Genomic DNA, 23,424 nt, shown 5'->3' on the forward strand with positions numbered 1-23,424 from the left:
TGGCTCCATCATGAGCTCATTAAGGTTTCTATTTGGTTTTACATATAGCGGGTGTCAAAACATGCATATAATGGAGGGTAATAAAATAGTACAATAATTTGAACTATTGTGGTGTTCTCCGACATGTTCGCCTGTTATCAAATGCTTTAAATGATATGCCCAGATTCTGGACGTTGTATTTCAAGCATTAAATAACAGACGAACATGTCAGAGAACGTGCACAATATTTGAAATTTGGAAACAAAATGACTTAATGATACTTTATATGATGAAAAAAAAAATAAAATCCTGGTTCCAAGGACCTGTGGCTTGCTTTGCCTAATGATGTACGTGGTCAATGCTTCCAATGTTTATGTCGTTCGAGTGAACTTTTGTGTGTGTTTTAATTGATTTCGTGTTTGTTGGTTGTTGTTATTGTCTCTATTTTTTATGCTTGATGTTTGGTCTTTTCTTGTGAACTAATGATTTTGCTTCAAGCATGGCTGCCCTTATCTATTTTTTCTTCTCACTGTATTCTTTTCTATATGACCCTTCTTTCTTACCAAAATTAACAGTGAATTAAAGAAATTCAAAGATTTAACAAAATATAATTTAATGAAGAAAACAAAATGAAACACAGAACAAAAGAAAAATTAGAATGTCAATATCACAACTGTAGCCTGGGACAACATCTTGAATCATAGACCTGCAAAAAATAAATAAATAATTATAAATATGTGTTGATCAATAGTAGTACAGTTTATTTACATTTCTTGATAAAGTTTGAAAAAGGGGTTTGGTAAAGTTATCATCCCTTCTTAAAATTCTGAAGTTTGCACCTATTCATTTTGATGGAAATGAAATATGTAACAGCACACGCAATATCTGAACAACCTTAAATTGAAAAAAAAAAAAACAAATCAGCTTACATGTATTAAGGTAGTTATACATGGATAAAACCTGGTAAACATTGAAGATAAGTGTCAGTTTCTGTAAGAATCAGGCAGTTGTTGAAACATGGTATAAAAAAAAATGTCGTTTGACTATTTGCACTGTCAGAATCAAGGAAAAAAGATTTTTCAAATCATTCTGGTAAATTGGATTATTATTGCACAGAAAATGAACATTTGAACGGGAAAAAAATCCAGTGATGCAGAGATAAATACTGGTAGTGGTATTTTCAATCTTCTTTTGTTGAAATAGTACTGTCAGGTCGGTGGGTTTTTGACATGCATGTTTCTTATTTTTCCCATTTTGCCTGATTCTTACAGAGACGTACACTTAAATGACAAACTATGAGTCTAAGACCATGTCTTACCTTCAGCACTAATCACTCTATCTACCTCCTCTACTGCATCATCAATGAGATCCTTATAATAACCCTGAACCATTTTGATAGATGAGACTTCTGATGCTAGATAGAGAGAAAAAAATGAGAATTGTAATTTGAAAAATACTGATATTGCATAATTTTGCTGGCAACGTTCATGAGTTTTTTTTTTTATTTGTTTGGATTTTGAACCCCATATTTAAGATTGGATGATTGAATTCATGCCCAATGCCTCATAATTAACTTTGTTAAACATCTAATACCCTATAACTAACACTAAGCCCTCTGATGTTTAACTTGATTGTAAATCAAACACTCATTTCATTACGTCTTGGTTCAAAAAATCAAACTTTGAAACTTTGAAGCTTGTATTTTAATAAAATGTCATGATATAATTACAATCAACATACTTATGAACTTCTTCAGTGCTGCAAGTTCTACTTTTACTCTCAAATCATTGACATCCATAACACTTTTTGGCACAATAACAGCCTGTTGGAATTCTTCTGCAAAATGTTTGAACTGATTGTAGATCATTTCAGTTTCTCTCAACTTCTGCTCTGCCTCTTTCACCATCCTGTCACATTCTTTGTCAATTTTTCTAAGAGGAAACTCTAGACAGCTGTTCTTGCTTCTGTAATCTGTAAAATAAATGTCAGTCTTGAAATGGTAAAGGAACCCAACAACCTTAAATTGCCATCAAGCTCTTTGTTGGTAATTCAATTTTTATTCAGTTTTATTTTGAATTAAAAGAGGCATAAATATTTTTTTAAGAGCAATACTAGTAACCTGGTGTAATTAAAGTATTTGCTAGTAAATAAACAAAAATATGAGTACTGGTATATTAATTTATGAATCAATTGAAAAATACCTTCCAGGGTAGAGTTAATGTCTTGTGGTATGTCTGAATCTCCGTTGTAATCCATCTGTAAAATCTTGATTCCTAAAACCAAACAAAAACACTTTTAATTTTTTTTCACCAGAAGTAATGGTCTGTAACCTGATCATATTCAGTTTGCAAAGTGTTACCTACTAGTGCTAGTATGATACCTCTAGTAACATTTTCTTATAGAAATTACTGTGAAAAAAAAACCAAAGTGAGAACATTTAGTGTGAAAATGGGATGGATGCAGGACTTGAACTTTTTTAAGTATCAGTCTCTGTAAGAAGTCGGTGAAACATGATATGAAAAAAAAACATCATTTTGATAGTGTAATTTGACTATTTGCACCATCAAAATCAAGGAAAAAAGACAGTAGTTTCCATATCAGCTTGGTGCATTGAGTTATAATTTTATTGAAATGCACTGAAAATGAACATTTAAAGGGCAGATAACTCTGTCAAAAATCTAATTTTTCTCATTTCATTGAAAAATTTCTGAAAAAAGCCAGTGATGCAGAGATCAAATGTTTTTTTTTTTCAAATAGAGAAAGCATCCTTGAGTGATATTACATTGTCAGATCGGTGGGGTTTTGACATGCATGTTTCTGATTTTTCCATTTTGCCTGATTCTTACAAACACTTACACTTAAGGACAATAAAGAATGGAAGAACAATTTGATAAAAAAAATACTTACGTTTTCTTATATTTTCATTCATGCTTCGTCTCTTCCCGTGAATCAATGCCAACACAAAACAGAGACCAATCATCAAAAGCTCAATACCACACAAACCAACCTATCAAATAGTGTTAAAATGATGTATCATTCAAGTATATACCACATAAGAAGAAACTGAATTTGTGCGATATACATGAATATAAATTACACGGCCCAATATTGTATCCAAAAAGGCTAATCTTTCACTAAAATTATCCTTAGGAAACTCAAAGTTAAAAAAAAAACATACTCGGGCACGGATCCAAGGAAGTAAAATCTTAAATGTTGATCACTATGGAAACTAAGAAATTATCTATCATCAACATTATTTTTATTCTTTATATTCTCTAGATTCTCTTATTTGAAATCTTACCTCTAAAGCTGCAAAGCTGTTTATACTTTCAATTCCATACAACTGATCCATGCTGAAATGTAAAAAATACATTGTTAATACAGATAAAATTGAATATATGATAAAACAAGTACCTTTGTACTATCTTTCAAAATAGATAGCCAACGCAGTAAAATTCAGGTCTTCTAACTTAAGTTTCTACATTTCTTTCAAGAAAATAACACATGGCACATATTATTCAAATTTTCAATACAGATTTTTCGAACGCCACTAAGTTTTCAGAATTGCGATCAGGTGGCTTGCGTTTCCATAGAAGAACTCATTAAGGTCAAAGGGCAAAAAGCGAAACTATACCGATTGCGTCGGAAAAATGAAATATCTCTCTCTTCTATTCGCGAAATTTATGTTGTATAAGCAGAACTTGTATATTTACCTCAAGTTTAATTCTTTTCTGACACTGCCATCTTTATTGTTGGCAATCTGGAGCATTAAAAACAACAAAACTGGAAGAGCTTTCATATTTCTGCTTGTTAAAAGGCAATAAATGTCGGCTTGATAAAATGCGTGTTCTTTCCGAAGTGCGGAAGCTGCTGAACTGAGGACGTTGCTATAGTCGACTGACAGCGTCATAGTGCAACGTCGAACTATTTCTGACGTCGCAAACATTACACAACGTTGTGAAAACGCTTGTTTTCCTTCATAATGGCTCAAGGTGCACTACAGTTACATTTTGGCAAACTTGTATGCCACAGGCTCTTGGGGACAATTTGTGGTTTCTCGGTATGTTTTAGCTTGTTTTACCATCTCTGACATTTTCCCTGTCAGAGATGGTAAAGCAAGCTAAAAACAGGTCAGACATGCGTATAATGGCCAAATATTAGCTAGCATTCCACAGTTTCATTTAGTTTCGAAATATGTTGTTGGTTTTTATACTCAGGAGTCTGCTTCCTCTTTCGGTGATAAAGAGCATTATCATCTCTTTTCACCATTTGCCTAGATAAGGGGTCAGTTTTTGAAAATTTTATACCGCGTGCCCTTGCTAGGAGTAAAGTTGACCTTCCTGTGCCAAATGTTGAACTGTGTAATGCCGAATGACAAAGACATTCAAAATTTCTGCTCCATAGCGTACTTTTAGGGGCATATGTGAAAGCCCTCCTATGCATACTCTCAGTTTGATTAGTATTGAGAAGACGAGATATCTTCTGTAAAATTTCCAAAGATAGAGACCTTAGAAGTGATTGCATTAAATTTGACTCGTCTTCTCTGCTAAGTGACAAATGTTTCCCATACGGCAAGAATTTTGTACTATATTTAGCCAAATGGGCACAGCAAACAAATGAATTTCTTCTGCAGTTTTGGTGACGATTACTGAAACATGGAATTATGTTTTTTATTGCTGTATTAGCCCGATCAACAAATCGGTCCACATTTACTAATTTCTTAATGCGTACCAATTCCAATCGCACTCTGCCTCTTATACAAGTTGCCAATTTTCGCCTAAAGAAGTCTCTGTCATAGTTCGATGGGAGAGGCGAGGTAATCTTAACTGTTTGTATGTTTTTTTGAACTGTACGCATTTTATGAACGAAACAATGGTAATGCTGTATGGGATATCCGAAAGATACAGAATAGTTCTGTTCTGTTTTTATGCATTTTTACATGATTTCTGTGTGGTTTCCATGGTGACATTTATTCTTGTGTTTTTATTTTTTTCTCTAATAAGTTCATGCATTGAAAAGTCTGTTTTATTAGCTTTCATTTGATATATACATGTATGCACGGCTCTCAATTTTTTGACCAGTGAATCGCCATAAGGAAAACACAAACAGAACAAAATATGGCATAGGTTACAAAACTATGGAGTGCTCACTTAGGGAACATTATAAAACACGCGGGTTTCGAGGAAAAATACCGAGAAACCATAAGTTGTCCCCAAGCGCCTGTGTTTTACGCACATCACGTTGACCCGGTATAAATTTTTGTAAAACTTAAAAGTTGAAATTTGTTGGATATATTGTGTAAATGTTGTTAAGCATTCATACACAGACAGATGTAATATATGTATTAGTAAAAAAATAAGTAATTTAAATGGAGAAGGGTATCCGAAACGTTTCAGTCCACTGCCGTATTAGGTTCTCTCCTCAGCATCAGCCGATCTCACAGCTCCTGGTTTTCTGTTATGTCGCGCAACATAACAGAAAACCAAGGGCTGTGAGATCGGCTTTCAATTAGATTGAGCATCATCTGGCTGATTTTCGAAATATTATTTCGCACGAGCTTTCGGAGTTACATGTAAAATTATAGCAAGCCAAAGTGGATAAAAATCAATATTTTGTAATATTTGAAAATAATTTTTTAATATTAAAAAACAATTTTTAATATTACAAAATATTTTTTTTAATATTAGAAAGTATTTTTTAACATTAAAATTTCATTTTCTAATATTACAATTTCCTGATTGAGTAAATATTACAAAATATCACACATTTAGTAACATTACTAATTGAATTTGTAATGTTAGAAAATGAATTTGTAATATTAAAAAATCACTTTCCAATATTGCAAAATCAGTCACATTATTTAATATTACAAAATGATTTTCAAATATTAAAAAATCGTAATTGAATAAACAAATCCATTTTCTAATATTAAAAAATGATTTCTTAATATTAGAAATTCAATTGAATTTTTAATATAAAAAAAATGATGTTTTTAATACTAAAAAAGGGTTTTGTAATATTAGAAATCAAATCTGTAATATTGAAAAATGAATTCGTTATATTAAAAAATCGTTTTTTTAATACATTTTGTGTGTATTAGAAAACACCAATTTTCGTCCACTTTGGATTGCCATATAAAACTGTGAGAAAATAAATCGGAAACGGAGTCATTATTTTTATCTTTTTTTTCACCTCCTCCATGCATGTTTTCATCCTGTGCTAGTTTCTAAGTGCCTTACATTTTATAAAACATAGTATTTCGCTATAAGTTTTTGAAATGCACCCCTGATTTGTACTAAAACTCCGCAATTTTTTTTTCAGTATTACCATGGCTACTGGATTTAATTTATGACAATAATCACTAGTTTACTTATTAATTACTTTAACCTGCACACCAAGGATTAGGAAAATATGTATTTTTTATGGAAAAAAAAACACTTGAAATTTCCTTGTTGACAGCTTTTTTCAACAAAGTGAGACCAAATTTTCAGAATTGACCTAAACGTGTAGTACGAACTCAGCCTTTTACTAATACTTTCTGAACTTTCCAACTATTGCCTGACGTGATAATTAAGTGCACATTTCCATAGCCACTTAATTTTCAAAAACTTTGCTTCTTTATATTGGTTATATTTTATCTACTGTAGTAATGGAATCTCTAGAGACTCCCACATTGACCTTTCATTGCAATGCACATAATAGTTCCTTTAATGATAGGGTATTTTTCTGAAGTTATTTGGACAACCTTTCTCGCAGAATTCCTCATCTATAAAGAAGTAGACGTGTCAGAAAAAACCCATTTAGGTTTGATTTGGCGAGGTAAAAATATGTCCACACTTGGCTCTTTGAAAGCAACTTCGGGTCGTAATTGAAGGGATGCTGCATGTGTTTTGGTAGCTTACATTGGAAATGCAGGCGCAATTTTTTGTCAAAGTTTGAGGTTCCGCAGCTAGTCATGACCTTGCCATGCCCGTGAACATGTTTGAAACCATGAAGTTACGGAACAACAGAGGCGTAGCACCCACATCTCGATTAGTACGACAGAAAGAACGCCTTGCTAGGGGATATGAAACATGACCCCCCTCCCCATGAAGAGAATGAAAAAGAAATCAATGTTTTTTTTTATAGTTTTTTTTTATTTGGACAAAAATTGTGGGTACGGCATGCAATACCAACACAAAACATTGGCACGGCGATAACAGTACTTACTTGTCGTACCAGCTACTACACCTCTGAACCAGAATATTTCCTCTCTGCATTTTATCCAGGCTTGAGACTGGCTATTTGAAATTGGCTGCATTAAAAATATCTTTTTTAATTTCTAATTTTCTAATTTTTTGGGGTTTGTTTGTTTGTTTGTTTTTATTTTTTTAAATCTTGTTTTGTTTTCTTTTATGATATATGTACAAACATTGCATGCTTTTCAGAACTGAACAGAACATCTCTACATCTAAAAGTTCAATTAAATACGATTAATTTTTTAAACCATATCCGTAACTCCCCTGTTACACTAGTCTACGAAATGTTCAGAGAAGTTAAAAACAACAACTTGCGGATGTCCCATGTAAAAAATATACTAAAAAATTAGGGTTCTGCCATCTTAACTTACAACTTAATAACCTTCAATTTTATATCAAAAGAATCGAACAAAGACTACACGATCAGTTTAAGCAAAATTTAGTAGGCTCAATAGCTATGAGTGGAAAACTGTCATTTTTCCGTAAAATATTTATTCCGTCTAAAAGACCCCCATATATTAATTTATGTAAATCTAAAATAGAAAGATCTATCATCAGTAAATTTCGTTTGAGTGCACATGCACTAGAAATAGAAAGGGGTCGGTACAAAGACATAGAGAGAAAAAAAAACGTATTTGTAAATCATGTGATAGTGGGAAAACAGAGGATGAATATCATTTCTTCTCGGTGTGCACCCACTACACACCGCAAAGAAATCAATACAGAATGAAATTGGACAACCACAATTTAATTTCTTCATCAAAACCTCACCTCACACCAAGAGATACAGCATACTTATTAAACAGTAGCTCAATAGAAACACTAAAATAACTATTAAATTCATGAGTAAATGTTGGAATCGAAGGTCAATTTAATTTAACAGAAATCATATTAATATATAATATTAAAACTATAGATTAATCTGTTTTGATCAGATTTACACCACTGTCGCACCATGGTCATAAATTTAGTTTATATGTAATGTATATTACATTGTTTTGTTTTTGTTCATGCCATAACCATTTACTGTAAATGTGTTTGTGCAAATAAAATTGTCTATTGTCTATGTATTTTTTTTTATCAAATAAATAACTGTTTATTTCCTTCTATTAGAATCTCCTCCTTCTGTGGAATCTTTTCCTTGAAAGACTTCTATGTAATGTATGATTTGATTTACTACTTTTACTGTATTTTTCAACATATCCACCAAACGCTGAACCGTCATTACTTCTGGGCATTTCTAAGTTTGCGACATAGGAAACAATTCACTTCGAAAACCCTAAATTCGAGTAATGAAACGTTACATTACTGACGTCATTTTATAGTCAGCAAAGTTGTTTATTCATGCGTGACGTAATGAACGTCAAACCATTAGGTATCAAACCTGGCACCCCGGGTAACATTTTCGTTCCACAAGTTTCTCTCAAATATAACCCCGGGTCACCAGTGACGTCTTCTGTCTTTTAATTGGCTGAGTGGATATGACGTTATTTCATTTATTTTATACGTTCAAATATTCAAATTTTTAAAGCAACGTTTTTAAAAATATTTCTTTCAAATTACTTTGACTACCTTTCAAAACAAATGCACAATAAATAAGTTGATTTAGATAATTTTATCTTGGTTTTTACTTTGATTCATAAGCGGTAATTTATTCATATATTTTGCATATCCGTCGCTGGTGACATGAGACTATATATTAGCGATCCTAGGGTAGCATATGATATTGACCAGGGAACCAGACTATTAGGTTTCCAATCGGAACTCCTCGGTCTTTCTGTTTTAGTAAAGCGGAAATGGCCAACTTCAATTCCGATTGGAAGGTGACGGTGGTAATACGATTACGATTATAGTCGTATTATCAATTTGGTTCTGTATACTAATGACAAGAAAAAGCATCAATATCCGATTTTTACCTTCATTTTCAGGGGCTGAAAAACAGCATAATGGCAGCTTCATTTGCGTGCACTTGTATATATGCGATTGAGAGCCAAACCAGTCTCGGAAAATATTCGCTAGTTTCGAAAATTAGATACAAATCGAATTATTGCTTTTCGAAGATAGGGTTGGCCATAATAGTCTGCAGTATGAAAATTACGTAATCAATACCCATAATTCTCGGGTGATAAAAATTGCGAAACGAAACGATTCGATAAAATGAATCAAATCGTAATAAAATGATATTTAAACGGTACAAATCGAAACAGAATGAAGCGAAAGTAATTTGAATGAAAGAAATATTTTAAGACGTTTCGCAAATTATAAGAACCATAATATTGACCAGTGTCGGACAATTCGACTCAAAGACATTTCGGACCATGACAACCAATAATTTCTTATAAATGCCGGACATTTCGGCCAATAGACATACAAGACCATGACAATTAGTATAATGCTTTAGGACATATATCATTACAAAATTTACCATATTTGAAGGTTATAAGTATAATAATATATCAAATTAGAGCTGACTAATATTATCAAAGTTGTTTTTATGTTTCTTCGGGAGCGTTAAAAGGTTTCACCTTCATCATTAAGCGAGCACTGCGAGTTCTACGGTTATTACATATACTATCTTAACACCCCCTTGCCAAAAAAAGTCATGTCCTGGAAGTAACGAAAAGTGACTGTCCTTACGGAGAAAATTCAACGTTTCCATAAATCAAATAAAAATATAACAGGTTATGATCATGTTTCAGTAAATATAAGTTCACCTTTTCTGATAGTTTTTTCTATTTTTTCACTTATTAAAAGAAGTGAATGACAGAATACATGGAATATGAGTTCCAAGAGTTCGGGAAAACATAGATGTACGTACGTGTATCTCCGCTGTTTCACTGTTGCTGTTGTCAAGAACCTAACCCGCCTCGGAAAAAAAATATAACTCTGATTGTATATCCAAAACGAAGCATGGCTTTTCTACGATAGGAAAGACGATCATTTTCTTTTTTTTTTAACATCCGTCATACAGATAGTCGCGTCTGAATTTTGTTTTACGTCACATGATATGTGTAAAATATTCCCATCATCCGTCCAGAACTGGAATATTTCCGGTATCTGACCCGCTAAATACTATTGCTATAGATGCCTTTTAAGGTTAAAATTTCTTAAGTATTGCGAAGTGCTACTTAGTCATGGACCATTTAGGAGGAAGCTGGGTTCTTTTCCTGAATAAAAAAGTAAAAACAAAAAAACAAAAACAAAAACAAAACAAAACAATAAATGTCCAAAATTTTGGAAAAAAAAATTGTTTTTACTCATTCATTGAAACAAAACATTTTCCCCATTATTTAACAAGGCAGATTTTCCGATAAAAATATTGATTTCGCTTGCTTAAAAATATTGCGCTGCATATGTTGAAAAATGTGGTCACATTCAACTTCTGCAATGAGAAATTATTATATTTTCTTATCTGATCGATTCCCATTTATTTTGGATATGAACATTTACCCTTGTTATGGCTCAATAAATCAAGATGCATTATTCTCTTCAAGAGTGTTCTTGTTTACATGGTTGAACACTGACATTGTCTATGAAAAAAAAACCATGCAGGTTTACACTGAATTCCACTAAATCTATATACATAATTCAACATAAAATTTCATGAAAATTTACTGTAGGTTAATGATAAAATCAATCTAATTTCGAATATATATTTCTTTTGTCTCCGTTTTGTCGGTGATTATATGATTTTGAAGCATAAAATTCATCACTTCATGAGTTATATTGCCACTACCACGTGTGTGCGCCTATCACCAACATAGAGACATATTTAGTTGAATCGTCATTCAATGGACATGAACTTGCGCCAGGTGTTGGAAGAAAACCAGAAGACGCTTTGCATCTGTTCCATTCAACGGGTCATATATTTTTCTTTCCTCGTTTGTCTACCCCGGACTTGACTCTTTATGAGCAACTCGGCGGGTGTTTCTAGAAAAGCAGAGGACGCTTACCCTACCGGTGCACCTGGTCCATGCTCCCAGTTTTTAGTGGAGTTCGAATTGCTCATTTAATTTTGTTTCTTTGTCTGTATCGTTTTGGTTATTGTATTTTCTTTGTTGTGTGTGTCTGTTTTCCATGACTAGTCTTTGGCTCTGGATAACATTCTTTTGATTTCCGCTGGAATCTTGGTTCCCTTGATTACTCCTTGGCCTACTGATGTACCTGGTCAATGCTTAGAAACTATATTTTATAATTTAATGGAAGTTAATGTTTACACATGCAATGGTATTTTTGTTTTTTTTTTCATTCATAACATGTTTTTTTTTTGGTTGTCGTTGTTATTGTCTCTATTTTTGCATGATTCGTGTCATCGTCCCAAATCAAGGTTTTGAGTCCATCTTCGCTCCCTCAAAACCCCGCAGACGTGGGAGGTTGCTCCTTGCTTTTGAACTTGAATTTACTTCTGATTTTGCTTCGAGCATGGTGAGACCTTTTTAATTTGTTTATTCTCAATTCAATGAAAAATTTAAGAAAATATACTTTAATGAAGACAAAATTGAAGGAAACGATAAAAAGAATAAGTTGAATGTCATTATCACAACAGCTTGGGGCATCATCTTGAATCATAAACCTGCAAAAAAAATAAATAAATAAAAATAATTGTTGAGTTCGTGTATATGACGAATGTCTTGTTTAAACAAAGTTTAATAAATAAAACAACGTATTTAGTTCGGAAAATACTGGTAAACAAAAAGATAACTGTGATTAAACTATGATTCTAATACCGTGTCTTACCTTCAGCACTGATCACTCTATCTACCTCCTCTACTGCATCGCCAATGAGGTCCTTGTAATAATCCTGAACCACCTTAATTACCGAGACTTCCGATGCTAGAAAATTGGAAAATACCGATATTGCATTATTTAGTTAGCAATGTCCATAAGTTGGTTATTTGTTTTGATTCTGATCCCATATTTAAGATTGGTGGGCTGAATTAATGTCCAATGCACTGTAATTAACTTTGTGAAACATCTAATACCCCATTACTAACACTGGGCATATTATTCTGATGTTTAACTTTTGCCATATTATTTTAATGTAAATCGAAGATATATTTCATCACATCTCTATTCTGATAATGAAACCTTGAAACTAAGAAACTTGTTTTTTACTGAAATGTACAATAAACATACTTATAAACTTCTTCAGTGCCACAAGTTCTACTTTAACTCTCAAGTCATTGACATCCATAACACTTTCTGGTACAAGAACAGCTTGATTGAACTCTTCTGTAAAATGTCTGAACTCATTGTAGATGATTTCAGTTTCTCTAAATTTCTGCTCTACCTCTTTCACCATTCTGTCACATTCTCTATCCATCTTTCTCATAGGAAATTCTAGACAACTGTTTTTGCTTCTGTAATCTGTAAAATAAATGTCATTCTTGTAATGATAATGGAACCAAACAGCCTTAAATTACCATCAATCCCTTAATTAGAACTTCAGTTTTGATCAGTATTATATTAAAACAAATGTGGCATCAAAATGATATTTGTGTGTGTGTGTGTTTTTAATGACCTCTCGTAATTTAAATATTTACTATTTTAAAATAAACAGAAATATGTGTACTGGTATGAATCATTTGTGATAAATACCTTCTAGGGTAGAGCCAATGGCTTGTGGGATATCTGAATCACAGTGACTGTAGTAATCCTTCTGTAAAATCTTGATCCCTAAAACCAAACCAAACAAGAACAAGATTTTATTTATTTTTTTACCGGAAGAAGGGGTCAGTAATATGTTCATGCTTATTCAGTTTGCTTGAGTAATAAAAAAATGTTACCTATATGATAAGTCTGTTTATACTTTCCTCAAAGAAATTACTAGTACCAAACATGAAAACGTTTTAGTGTTAAAATGTGAGAGAAGAGGAAAAGTTGAAAAAATTACTTACGTTTTCTTATATTTTCGTTCATGTTTCGTCTCTTTCTGTGAATCAGTGCCAACACAAAACAGAGACCAATCATCAAGAGCTCATTTCCAGACAAACCAACCTATCAAATAAAATCAAAATGATGTATCATTCAGGAATATACATAGGAGAAAGTAAAATAAAATGTAGTTATGTACGAGATGCAGGAAAATAAATACACACCTCAATGTCGTATGTTATTCTTTTATTCTCTATAAATTTAGATATGATAATTTCCTTCGTAGAAATCCTACCTCGATAGCTGCAAAACTGTTTTCACATGCAATTCCATACAACTGCTCCAGGCTGAAATATAAAAAAAGAGATATATACTTTTATTGTTAATGCAGATAAAATTGAATATATGGTTAATTTTATGTGGTGAGGTACGTACGTATAATTTTTGTTGGTTATTATTGTTATTCAAGTTTTCCCTCTGTTATGTTCGCGAAATTATGTCCAAACAGGAGTTGTATATTTACCTCAAATTTAACTCTTTTCTGACACTGCCATCATTATTGTTGGCGATCTGGAGCATTAAAAACAACAAAACTGGAAGAGCTTTCATCTTCCTGCTTGTAAAAAGTCAATAAAAATGTTTGGTAGATAAAATGTGTATACTTTCCGTGACTGCGGAAGCTGCTGAACTGAGGGCGTTGCTATAGCCGATTGACAGCGTCATAGTACGACGCCGAACTATTTCTGACGTCGCAAACATTATACAGCGTTGTGAAAACGCTTGTTTTCCTTCACCAGGACTTAGTTTTTCACTAGTTTTTAAAACTAAATGGAGCTTTGCATCTCTATCTTGACTATATTTTATTTTCTGTAGGATTGGAATCGCTATAGAAACTCGTTATTATACTCCCACATAGATCAAACTATAGCTGAATGTTCTTAGTTACTTTATTGCCGGACTTGTTAAGTAATTTAAGGGAGAAGAATTCAGTTTTCAAAGACCCCGATGTAGCAAAAACATTGTCTACTATACATGACAAATATGTTGTCGTACCAGCAGACAAAGCCCAAAACAACATTGTTTTTGTCTGCAAAGAAAAGGATTCTACAGACACTGTGAAGTCAGCCTCATATCTTGACCTACACTTAGAAATCGATGGTAAAGGAAAACTATTGACCAAACTTTACGACAAACGTGATGACTTTTCATTCAGAATTGTCAACTTTCCTTTCATCTGTGGCAACATCCCTTCGGCTCCTGCGTATGGAGTGTTCATATCACAACTCATACGTTATGCCAGAGCTTGCCGAAACTACGCAGACTTTTTGTATCGCGCTATAACTCTAACAAATAGGCTTCTGGAACAGGGTTATGTTGCTACAAGATTGAAGTCATCACTACAGAAGTTTTATGGTCGTCATCATGAACTCGTGGATCGTTATGGTGTATCCATCTGCACCATGAAAACTGATGTATTCAACGGGTCATAGTTTTCCTTTCCTCGTTTGTCTACCCCGGAATTGACTTTTTATGAGCAACTCGGCGGTTGTTTCTAGAAAAGCAGAGGACGCTTACCCTACCGGTGCACCTTGTCCATGCTCCCAGTTTTTAGTGGTGTCCGAGTTGCTCATTTACTTTTGTTACTTTGTATGTATGATTTTAGTTACTTTATGTTCTTTGTTGTGTATGTCTGGTCTTTGTCCCTGGATTACATTCTTTTGAATACCGCTATAACCTTGGTTCCCTTGATTACTTTGTCACAATCTCCTCCGCAGACCTAGAACCGTTTCCCGATTGGCTGGGCTAGGTGTAAAGCTTTTGTTTTACTTGTTATAATAATTCTGTTGCTTTTGGGTCCAAATAAACCAACTTTGACAAATAGTCCTTGATCACTGCAACCACTTGTAAACTCCTTCTCTTTAAATTCAAGAATAAATGGGGAAAAAAGATTATTGATTGCATGTTTCTCTTTGATATAATAAAGGGGGGCTTGTGGCAAATATTGCCAACTTGTGATTAATCCTCGACAAAATTATTGGCCTGCCTTTTGCGGCACTATAATAATTTGTTTTAGTAGGAATAACACAGAGAAGAGTTACTGAAAGTTCATTAGTGTCCAATTTCTCAGTAGGTTTCCTTCACTTTTTCCCGGATAGAAAAGCTCGGCGCTATAAACGTGTAATACATCAAGTCATTGGACTTTATCTTCAACGAGGATCATGACTGGTGCCTTGCAAGAAGCAGGAACTGTTCATCCTTCCGAAGCACCTGAGTTAAAGCGTGTGAATCTCGCTTGCCTCAACAGAAAAAAAATTATCGGTAGCTTTTCGTTGACAGTGTTGACCTAAATAGTGTTTGGCATCCGTGTAAGTGTCATATGACAATGATATAACGATATCAAGTTTAAACTGTCGAGACTATGTGTGAGTTTTATGTCCCCGACGCCCCAAAGCCACAATCTATTTGCAAATTACCAATAGATGAAGAAAATTATGATTTTTATTTTTTTTTCAGTATCCTATACCTTTAAACTGTATCGAAGTTTACCCAGTACATTGTCAGTATACATACATACTTTTTCTTTGTTATCTTTAATTTGTAACTGTCTGATGATTAGAATTGTACATGTACATATCATATATGTTCTGTAAAGGGCCCTTTGATTAAAAACAAAAAACAAAACAAAACAAAACAAAACAAAAACAAAAACAAAAACAAAAACAAAAACAAAACAAACCAAACCAAACCAAACCAAAAAAATACACTTAGATTCAGTTGTCTTGAATTCAATTCATTCCATTCCATTTTTGTATACATGATGTTTTTTTGCAAAAAAAAAAGAAGGAAGAAAAAAGTTGAAAAAGAAAAGAAATATCAAGGATATGTGTATAGTTGTCTACTATAAAAATCCTTGATATTAATAGGCCCGTACGTCACAAGTGGCCGGTCACGTTAATGTACTTTAAAAAAAAAATGTGAGACCTTGGCCAAAGTGATCGGGAAGTATCTTTACACTCGTCGGAAATTATCTAGCTTCAGATTCTTTTTAATGTCCTTGACTATCTTCACGCACACACGTGCCCTTACGGAACTCACGCGGACGGTGGTATAGCGAAAATTGATCACGTGATTACGCTCTGGAATGAAACGGACTACGCAGTTTTTGTAGAAGTAAATTGGCCATAGAGGTGTCGTAAAGAGTTTTTTTCAAAGAATATTTAAAGAAATATCTATGTGTCACACAAAGTCTATCGTTACAAATTTTACATTTGAACCGGATGGAACAATATTATATTGATAAGTAAGAAATGGTGAAAAATGATAAAATTTTGTCAAACCATTTCACCAATGAGAATAAAGTATTTTGTCACATGACTGTCGCTATAACCATCAATGTAAACTAAGATGGACGACAGACTGAAAATAGTTTGAACGAAGGTGATAACACTAAGCACATTGTTTTTCGTAGTTTATGTTTGGTTATTCTTTGTTGTCCACTTGACTTCGGCAACAATAAAAAAGTAGCACTTTACAACATAATTTTGTATTATATTTCAGACAAGTATTGTTTAATTTTCAGGAGATTTTGCTCAACTCAAACTCTCAAATTACTAAATTATGTTTGTACTGGCTTCTAATAAACTTGCACAAGACACAAGATAACATTGCCCCCCAAAAAGTCGACTAATGCATAGTCCCTTTTGTAGTCTTTTATAAGACCTGTATTAAAGTTACAAATCCCACTTATCAAAAACATTATTTCTCATCTATTAAAAAAAGTTATTGCTTGAATTCATGATCAAATATACAATAGTTTACATACATACATGTATATTGTGTCATAAATATTATCTATTAGATGATTTTTTTCATCAAGTAGCAAAATTTCTGTTAGTAATTTTGCAATACATATAATAAGTTTTGCCTTTGTCATGAAAATAGCAAGACCTACTTTCTGATCAGTATGACCTGTATTGGTGATGCAGTTTTTTTGGGAGAACTTCTATTATGTTAGCAGTGATTTTTATAGTGCTCATCATTGACAAAAGATTTTTAAGAACGATGAAAATAATCTAGTCTCATTTCATCTCCTGAAATCTTTGCAAGTACAAAAAAAAACATGAAGAGCTGTAAACCCAACATTGGCTCAAGTGGCGAAAGTGACAATTTCATTACCCCAAGCTTATTAGAACTCTCAACAGGTGCCAACATGGAGTAATAGCACTTGAAATTGTGCTAAAGATAGAATCTCTTGAGGCACCACAGGGGAAATATTTAATTGAAAATATTCATTTCTGTTCAATGTATATACATTTTTTGTAGTACTGATGCATGTTAAGGCAGTCCATAGATGATTATATATCTACACTTTGCTAGGTGCATTTTTGTATTTCTACAAAGGGTGGCCATGCAAAAAACCACATTTTTTCAGTATTAAAACCATTTAAAATTATGTCAGGGATGTTCAGATGATATGGTCCCTGATTAAGTATAAGAATTAAAAGGTGGAAAAGGATTTCTATTTTTGATGATATATAAAGGCTGGGGAGTTTCTGTTTTAATTCAATTTCAGGTGTACTATTTGGATTGTCTGGAAAATATGGTTGCATGATAGTGAAAAAAAAATAATGTACATGTACATTATTCATATGCAATATAAATTTAAGTTTTATATATTGTCTTTAAACAGTGCTGTAAATAACAGATGATACTGAAATATTTAATAGAAGATGCAAATACTATTTTGAAAAATATAAAATATGCCTTTAAAATTATCCTAATTTTCTCACGCGAAAGTGACTAAAGCTTTCAAAATCCTGAAAAAAAACCTGGTTAGAACTGAAGTTGGAATTTCATTTATACTCTAGCCACACTCCTGAACACCATCTTGCAATCCAGTAACTCCATTACACTCGAACATCAGAATTGTACTGAAAGTTAAAACGTTAAAAGCTTATTAGACAGTTTCTTAACCCATTATGTAAGAATTTAGGAAAAAAGTATAGCCTATCTCATAAAGAAGTCAGAAATTCAAAAACTTAACAATGCAAGCAAACCAAATGAAGAATCTCGATTTTTGTCTTTAAAATTTGCCGTTCTAAAATACATAATAATAATGTATGTGATCTTTTATGTGGTAGATTTTGTTTTTTACACCTTATGTAAATTAAGATTATTCAAATTTTATTTTAGCTCTGGAAATTTTCCCATGGACCTGACTTAATTGACTAGTACAAGGAATACCTATATGTTATGCAGAATGGACCCACCAGCAGAGCCAGTAGAGACTGAAAATACTAGACCCAATAGTTCAAGGGCAGGATCTAGAAACTCTGTAAAATTTCCAACTTCAAAACCATTACCTCCTATTGGTGCACAAGGTGATATTCTTCCTCAAGATGATTCTGATTCTGATACGGACTCTGACTTAACTGATGATGATATGGAAAATAAGGAGGATGATACAAGATCAACAAAATCTAACCTTTCTAGAGGTAAAATAACTTTGCTGGTACATTGTTTATATAGTGTTGTCTCATCTTGGCACCTCTTCAGCTTGGCTACTTATGATATTAAAAAAAAATGGCAATACTGATTAAATTATTTAATGATCATTTAGATTAAAGTTAGGAATCAGGTGGTTGTTTTGTGAACTGCAAGAGTACTCATACATGTACAATTTAGCTCAGTACTTCAGTTGCTCTTGTAACCAAAGCACCAATGAAAGGCAGAGATAACTCATGAATTTTCTCATATTGAGTCAATGACCCATTCTTGTGACATAAAATGGGTGATTTCAACAGGGTTATGTTGCTACACGATTGAAGTCATCACTACAGAAGTTTTATGGTCACCATCATGAACTCGTGGATTGTTATGGTGTATCCATCTGCACCATGAAAACTGATTTGTTCATTGTGTTTTCCTTTTCTCTTTTGTCCACCCTAGACTTGATTTTTTATGAGCAACTCGGCAGGTGTTTCTAGAAAAGCGGAGGGCGCTTTCCCTAGTGGTGCATTAGGTCCATGCTCCCATTTTTTAGTGGAGTCTGAGTTGCTCATTTGCTTTTGTTACTTTGTATGTATTATTTTAGTTACTGAATGTCCTTTGTTGTGTATGTCTGTTTTTCATGTTTGGTCTTTGTCCCTGGATAACTTTCTTTTGATTTCCGCTAGAGCCTTGGTTCCCTTGATTACTCTTTCAAATAATACAAAGGGCCAATAATAAGAATAATGGATTATTTTAACACAAAAAATGCAAATTGACCCTTGCCTCCCTTATCTTTTTGGATATTTTTTTGGCATTTTTAGGGCCAAAGTGATCCCTGGAATAGAAATAGTTCATTAGATGACTCAGTCTCATGAAGTTTAATAAATGATCGCAGAGGCACACTCAATGTGATGCTTAGAAATATAAAACCTACATGTTTTCACAGTATTGTACTCCATATTTTTTGTTTCCCCTGGAATCCTGGGGAAGCCTATCAATAACAATTGAGGCCTTCATCAGTACGTGTTTACAATTTCAAAATTGAGACATCGGTCATTGAGGTTGGACTCCAACATGTTAGTGATTTTTTTATTTTTTTTAAATTATATCTGTCTGATACAATAATACACAGAAAATGGTTTTACTTTAGTTTATATCTCTTAACACAAGAAGAGATATAGTGAAAATTGAAATTATAGATCCAATGCTGTATTACAGGTTCTACAACTTTGTCTATTTACATGTAGTTTTGGTCATTATTATGCTTTTTTCTAGACACTGTTGTCCTTATTTCATCAAAATTAATGATACTCTACTTTTAGTTTTATGAATTAAAAATGGCAATAATTCATTACTGAACAGATTCTGTTAATGTGTAGACTCATTTAACAGGATGGAAGATTGGTAACCAGTAATTTTAGAACTTATATAATATAGTTCTTGTGTAAAAAAAATTAAGTTTTTCGCTTTAGTATCTAGCATCGAATGCAAGGCTAATGATAGACTTTCAGTGTAACTGGAATATGTATCAGACCCTCAGATAAAGGTCATGGAAGTGAATTCAAAGTGAAAGAAGCATTTAAATTGGTGTAAAATTAAAAATGCAATTCAATAACAAAGAAAAAACTAAAAAGAATTATTTACAATGTCTACATCCAGTACGCTGAGATGGACAACCATTTGCCTATCCTATCTCGCTCCTTTCAGCTATTGTTCCTTTTTTCAATGATTTTACAAACATAAGATGTATTAGTGCTATGCTCAGTTATAGGCTGTGCCTAATACATATTATTTGGCTAATGCATGTACAATTGAGATACAAATGTTTAAACTGGATGGTAGTGATACAATGCATCTGATTAAAATTTATTGTCCCCTTTTCTGTTCTGTCACATTTGACAATATTCAGACTTCTTACTCAACTTTGAAACTTCAGACTAAAAAGAAAGACTGAAAAGGTGAATTGTGCAGAATCATAAGGACTGTATTTATTACAAGACAAGAAGTATTTGTCTTTTGTTCTCATTGTCTGTTTTCTATGTTAATTCTTAAACTATAACAATCACTTAGCCAATCGGTAAACATTGATTTGTATGGTCCAATTAAAAAGCAGGGGTTGTTGTTTGGTTTTTCAAGCTGCAGTGTTTGTTGTTTTATCTAATCAAAAAGCAGTGATTGTTGTTTTGACCAATCAGCTGGCAATGATTGTTGTCTAGGCCAATCAGCTGGCAATGACTGTTGTCTGGTCCAAGCCAGCACTCCACAGTTTAGTTTAGTTTCGCACTTTTGGCTAGGGATGAAAAATGACATGAATGGAAACCGGTAGTTGCTATAGTGATTAAAAATGAAGAATCTATTGTTGATAAAACATTTTCTGAAAAAAGGGGACTTTTAAAAGTATTTTGCAATGTTTTATATATATTCAATGTTGAAGGGGCTTTTTTTCAATGACAATTTGACTTCATTGTGAAAGTGAAAGTAAGTCAATTTTTTACCATGCTAAATTTAATAAGTGGATTACAAAGTGAAATAGCTCAAAATCTAACCGGCGATGCCCATATGAGGAAGGGGTTTTTGAAGGGAAAAGTTTGAACAGTTTCAGGGATTGAAATAAAAATTTCAGATATTTTGCGGGAAATTTGATATTTTTAAACCTGATTTTATGAACTTTTTTGCAAATTTTCGCATATTTTTGCATGGTTTCTATGGTAACCCTATATGCTGTGGGTAATTTTTTTCCAGAAAATTTTTACTGCATCCTGAAGGCCTTGGCTTGAGCTATTTCTAGATATATAGATTTACAGATGCTTGACAATTTTTTAAAGTGATAAATGTTACAAAGCATCAGATTACAAGACCAAAATCAGGCAGTTCTACAATACTGTGGAGTGCTGGCCAAACAGCTGGTAGTGATGGTTGTTTTGGCCAATCAGCTGGCAATGGTTGTTGTCTAGGCCAATCAGCTGGCAGTGATTGTTGTCTGGGCCAATCAGCTGTCAGCAATTGTTGTCTGGACCAATCAAAAATCAGTTATTGTTATCTTATCCTATCAAAAAGCAGTGATTGTTGTCTGGGCCAATGAAAAGGCAATGATTGTTGTCTGATCCCATCAAAAAGCAGTGATCAACCTAATCAGGATACTGTTCCAATGATTAGTTAGATGGCTTTTTTCTGCTTTTTGGATAAGAAATGCCATAACCACAATTGTTCTCTCTTACTGTTCAGTTATCATTGGTAAAATCCATATATGATTAGAAAGTTTGGAGACTATGACTTAATACAATGGTCCTAAACGAAAAGGCTGTTGGTATTCAGTATCCACCATATATCTATTTATGTAAGTAAATGTTCAATCTGTATCATTGTCGAAACCATGTTTGAACTTAACTTTCATGTATTATTTGAGATATTATCATGACTTAAGTATTCATTATAGGTTTATATTAATTTTCTAAGAATTGAAAAACATAGTTCATTTTTTCTGTGATTTTATTCAAATGGCTTGTGAGAATTTATCTAAGTAATGCTTAAGGATGTAGACCTAGGTTAAGGGACATAACTCTTAAAAATCATTGGGTCTCACTAACCACTTCAGGGTCAAATGGCCACCCCACCCTATGTAGTACCAAAAACACACTGAACTTAAACATATGCATTTTAAGTGCATTATTTGTGTGTATTATGATTAAAAGTAGTCAAAATAAAGCTGAGAATGTGTACTTTAAAATCATATATGTAATTAAGTGCGAAAGTGTATTAATAATTTACACAATCATTGTACCGTTAGCATAATGATTTTGGAAGCCTTATTTTCCAAGCTACGCAATGGTATGCAACTTTAAGATGTCATTTGTCCTGGGAATTCACCGTGAAACTTTGAAAATTACTTTTTTAACATGTAAATGAATGGAAACATTAGAAGTGGTTAGTTAGGCCTTGGAACGTTTGCATTGAGCATTTCACATCAATATTATGTAAGCATTTAATTAACTTAGATTCATTTTATTCTGCTTCAAACAAAAGCTTGAGAGGCTTTGGTGAAATTGAATATAATACAAACATATCACTGATTTCATGAGTTATGTCCCTTACCCTAGGTCTACCTCCTTAAATGGCATTGATACAAAAATAAAACTGATTTTTAATCTTTTTAGTATAAAAATCTTTCTTTAATATTCATGTTCATGTGGACACATGTATATAGATTTTCCTATGCAAAAATGTGGTAATTAGTGGTTTTGATTATTTCTTCTCTCAAGATGGAAAGTTGAGATTTTTATCATGGCAGCTTTAGCAGGCATGTTCAGATTTTAATTTCATTATAAAAAGTGGAGAAATAGAAGATAAAATCAAGAATATGCTGAAGCCAGTGAAGGAATATCAGTTTTGCTTGTGAAATCTGTAGAAACTTTGAAAACTGTCATAGAAATTACATCACTGTCTGGTGGTTAAAGACTCGTGTATTTTAATCACCAGTTTAGAATGGAAGAAATATAATTTATGTATTGTATTTCAGTATCATCAGCATCACTAGATAAACCAGGATCAGGAAGAGCAAGGCCGGCCATTGTACGAGGGTTTAGGAGAGAATCTAATATGTCTGGGGACAGAGACTCTGATGATGAGAGATCATCAAGGAGATCAGTAACTTTCTCAGGAGAGTAAGTGGAGACTATAATTAATGTAGTAAAATTTTTTAGTGTGACTTATTTAAGCATGAATTTTGTTTGAGAAGATTTCTGTATGTCGTTTGTGATTTTTTTAGTACAAATCATGACATTTACATGCTGATTATGTTCAATCACATCATTGAAAACAAGTCATAAAAACCGAGTATAAAGAC

At 32.9% G+C, this 23,424-nt stretch overlaps 3 protein-coding genes across 13 annotated transcripts in view; 1 reads left to right on the top strand and 2 right to left on the bottom strand.

The window, feature by feature from the left end:
• Positions 1-575: 575 nt before the first annotated feature.
• LOC148626023 (uncharacterized) lies at positions 576-10,215 on the bottom strand. 5 transcript variants are annotated; one of them, XM_088569576.1, is made up of 9 exons: positions 10,036-10,214; positions 7,189-7,273; positions 3,693-3,739; positions 3,281-3,332; positions 2,887-2,986; positions 2,181-2,252; positions 1,720-1,950; positions 1,298-1,393; positions 576-685 (listed from the first exon to the last, which is right to left on the bottom strand). In XM_088569576.1, the coding sequence occupies exons 4-9, from the start codon at positions 3,329-3,331 to the stop codon at positions 678-680; spliced, it is 558 nt and encodes a 185-aa protein (XP_088425702.1). In that variant the 5' UTR covers position 3,332; positions 3,693-3,739; positions 7,189-7,273; positions 10,036-10,214; the 3' UTR covers positions 576-677. The 5 variants fall into 5 exon arrangements, with proteins under 5 accessions (XP_088425702.1, XP_088425700.1, XP_088425701.1 ...); XM_088569574.1 differs by lacking the exon at positions 3,693-3,739 and having other exon boundaries at positions 10,036-10,215; XM_088569575.1 differs by having other exon boundaries at positions 3,281-3,739.
• A 1,469-nt stretch (positions 10,216-11,684) lies between these two features.
• LOC148626024 (uncharacterized) lies at positions 11,685-13,774 on the bottom strand. The gene is made up of 7 exons (XM_088569579.1): positions 13,615-13,774; positions 13,387-13,438; positions 13,115-13,214; positions 12,816-12,893; positions 12,354-12,584; positions 11,955-12,050; positions 11,685-11,790 (listed from the first exon to the last, which is right to left on the bottom strand). Exons 1-7 carry the CDS (start codon positions 13,698-13,700, stop codon positions 11,783-11,785), a joined length of 651 nt encoding a protein of 216 aa, XP_088425705.1. The 5' UTR covers positions 13,701-13,774; the 3' UTR covers positions 11,685-11,782.
• Positions 13,775-16,434: 2,660 nt separating this feature from the next.
• LOC148626025 (glutamate-rich protein 6-like) overlaps positions 16,435-23,424 on the top strand; it is a 28,676-nt gene continuing 21,686 nt past the window's right edge. For 6 of the 7 annotated variants that reach the window (XM_088569580.1, XM_088569584.1, XM_088569585.1 and 3 more), the window contains exons 1-3: positions 16,435-16,529; positions 18,285-18,586; positions 23,098-23,242. In XM_088569580.1, the coding sequence (XP_088425706.1) occupies positions 18,340-18,586; positions 23,098-23,242 (392 nt within the window). In that variant the 5' untranslated portion in view covers positions 16,435-16,529; positions 18,285-18,339. Of the gene's footprint in view, positions 16,530-18,284; positions 18,587-21,701; positions 21,919-23,097; positions 23,243-23,424 lie in introns of those variants that run through there. The other variant, XM_088569586.1, reaches the window with a different exon arrangement.

The sequence above is a fragment of the Perna viridis genome, chromosome 2, assembly GCF_037379345.1.
Source record: "Perna viridis isolate PV_CMFRI_1.1 ecotype Kerala chromosome 2, ASM3737934v1, whole genome shotgun sequence".
NCBI lineage: Eukaryota > Metazoa > Mollusca > Bivalvia > Mytilida > Mytilidae > Perna > Perna viridis.

What these genes read in the sequence shown, in the direction of transcription:
- LOC148626023 (XM_088569573.1), bottom strand. Translation starts at nt 3,925, where the DNA reads ATGTTTGCGACGTCAGAAATAGTTCGACGTTGCACTATGACGCTGTCA. An exon ending in ACAGCTTTGCAGCTTTAGAG is followed by an intron (nt 2,987 to 3,280) that starts GTAAGATTTCAA and finishes ACTATTTGATAG; the next exon opens with GTTGGTTTGTGTGGTATTGA. An exon ending in GAATGAAAATATAAGAAAAC is followed by an intron (nt 2,253 to 2,886) that starts GTAAGTATTTTT and finishes GTTTGGTTTTAG; the next exon opens with GAATCAAGATTTTACAGATG.
- LOC148626024 (XM_088569579.1), bottom strand. Translation starts at nt 13,700, where the DNA reads ATGAAAGCTCTTCCAGTTTTGTTGTTTTTAATGCTCCAGATCGCCAAC. An exon ending in AGAAAAGAGTTAAATTTGAG is followed by an intron (nt 13,439 to 13,614) that starts GTAAATATACAA and finishes TTTATATTTCAG; the next exon opens with CCTGGAGCAGTTGTATGGAA. An exon ending in CATTGGCTCTACCCTAGAAG is followed by an intron (nt 12,585 to 12,815) that starts GTATTTATCACA and finishes TTTATTTTACAG; the next exon opens with ATTACAGAAGCAAAAACAGT.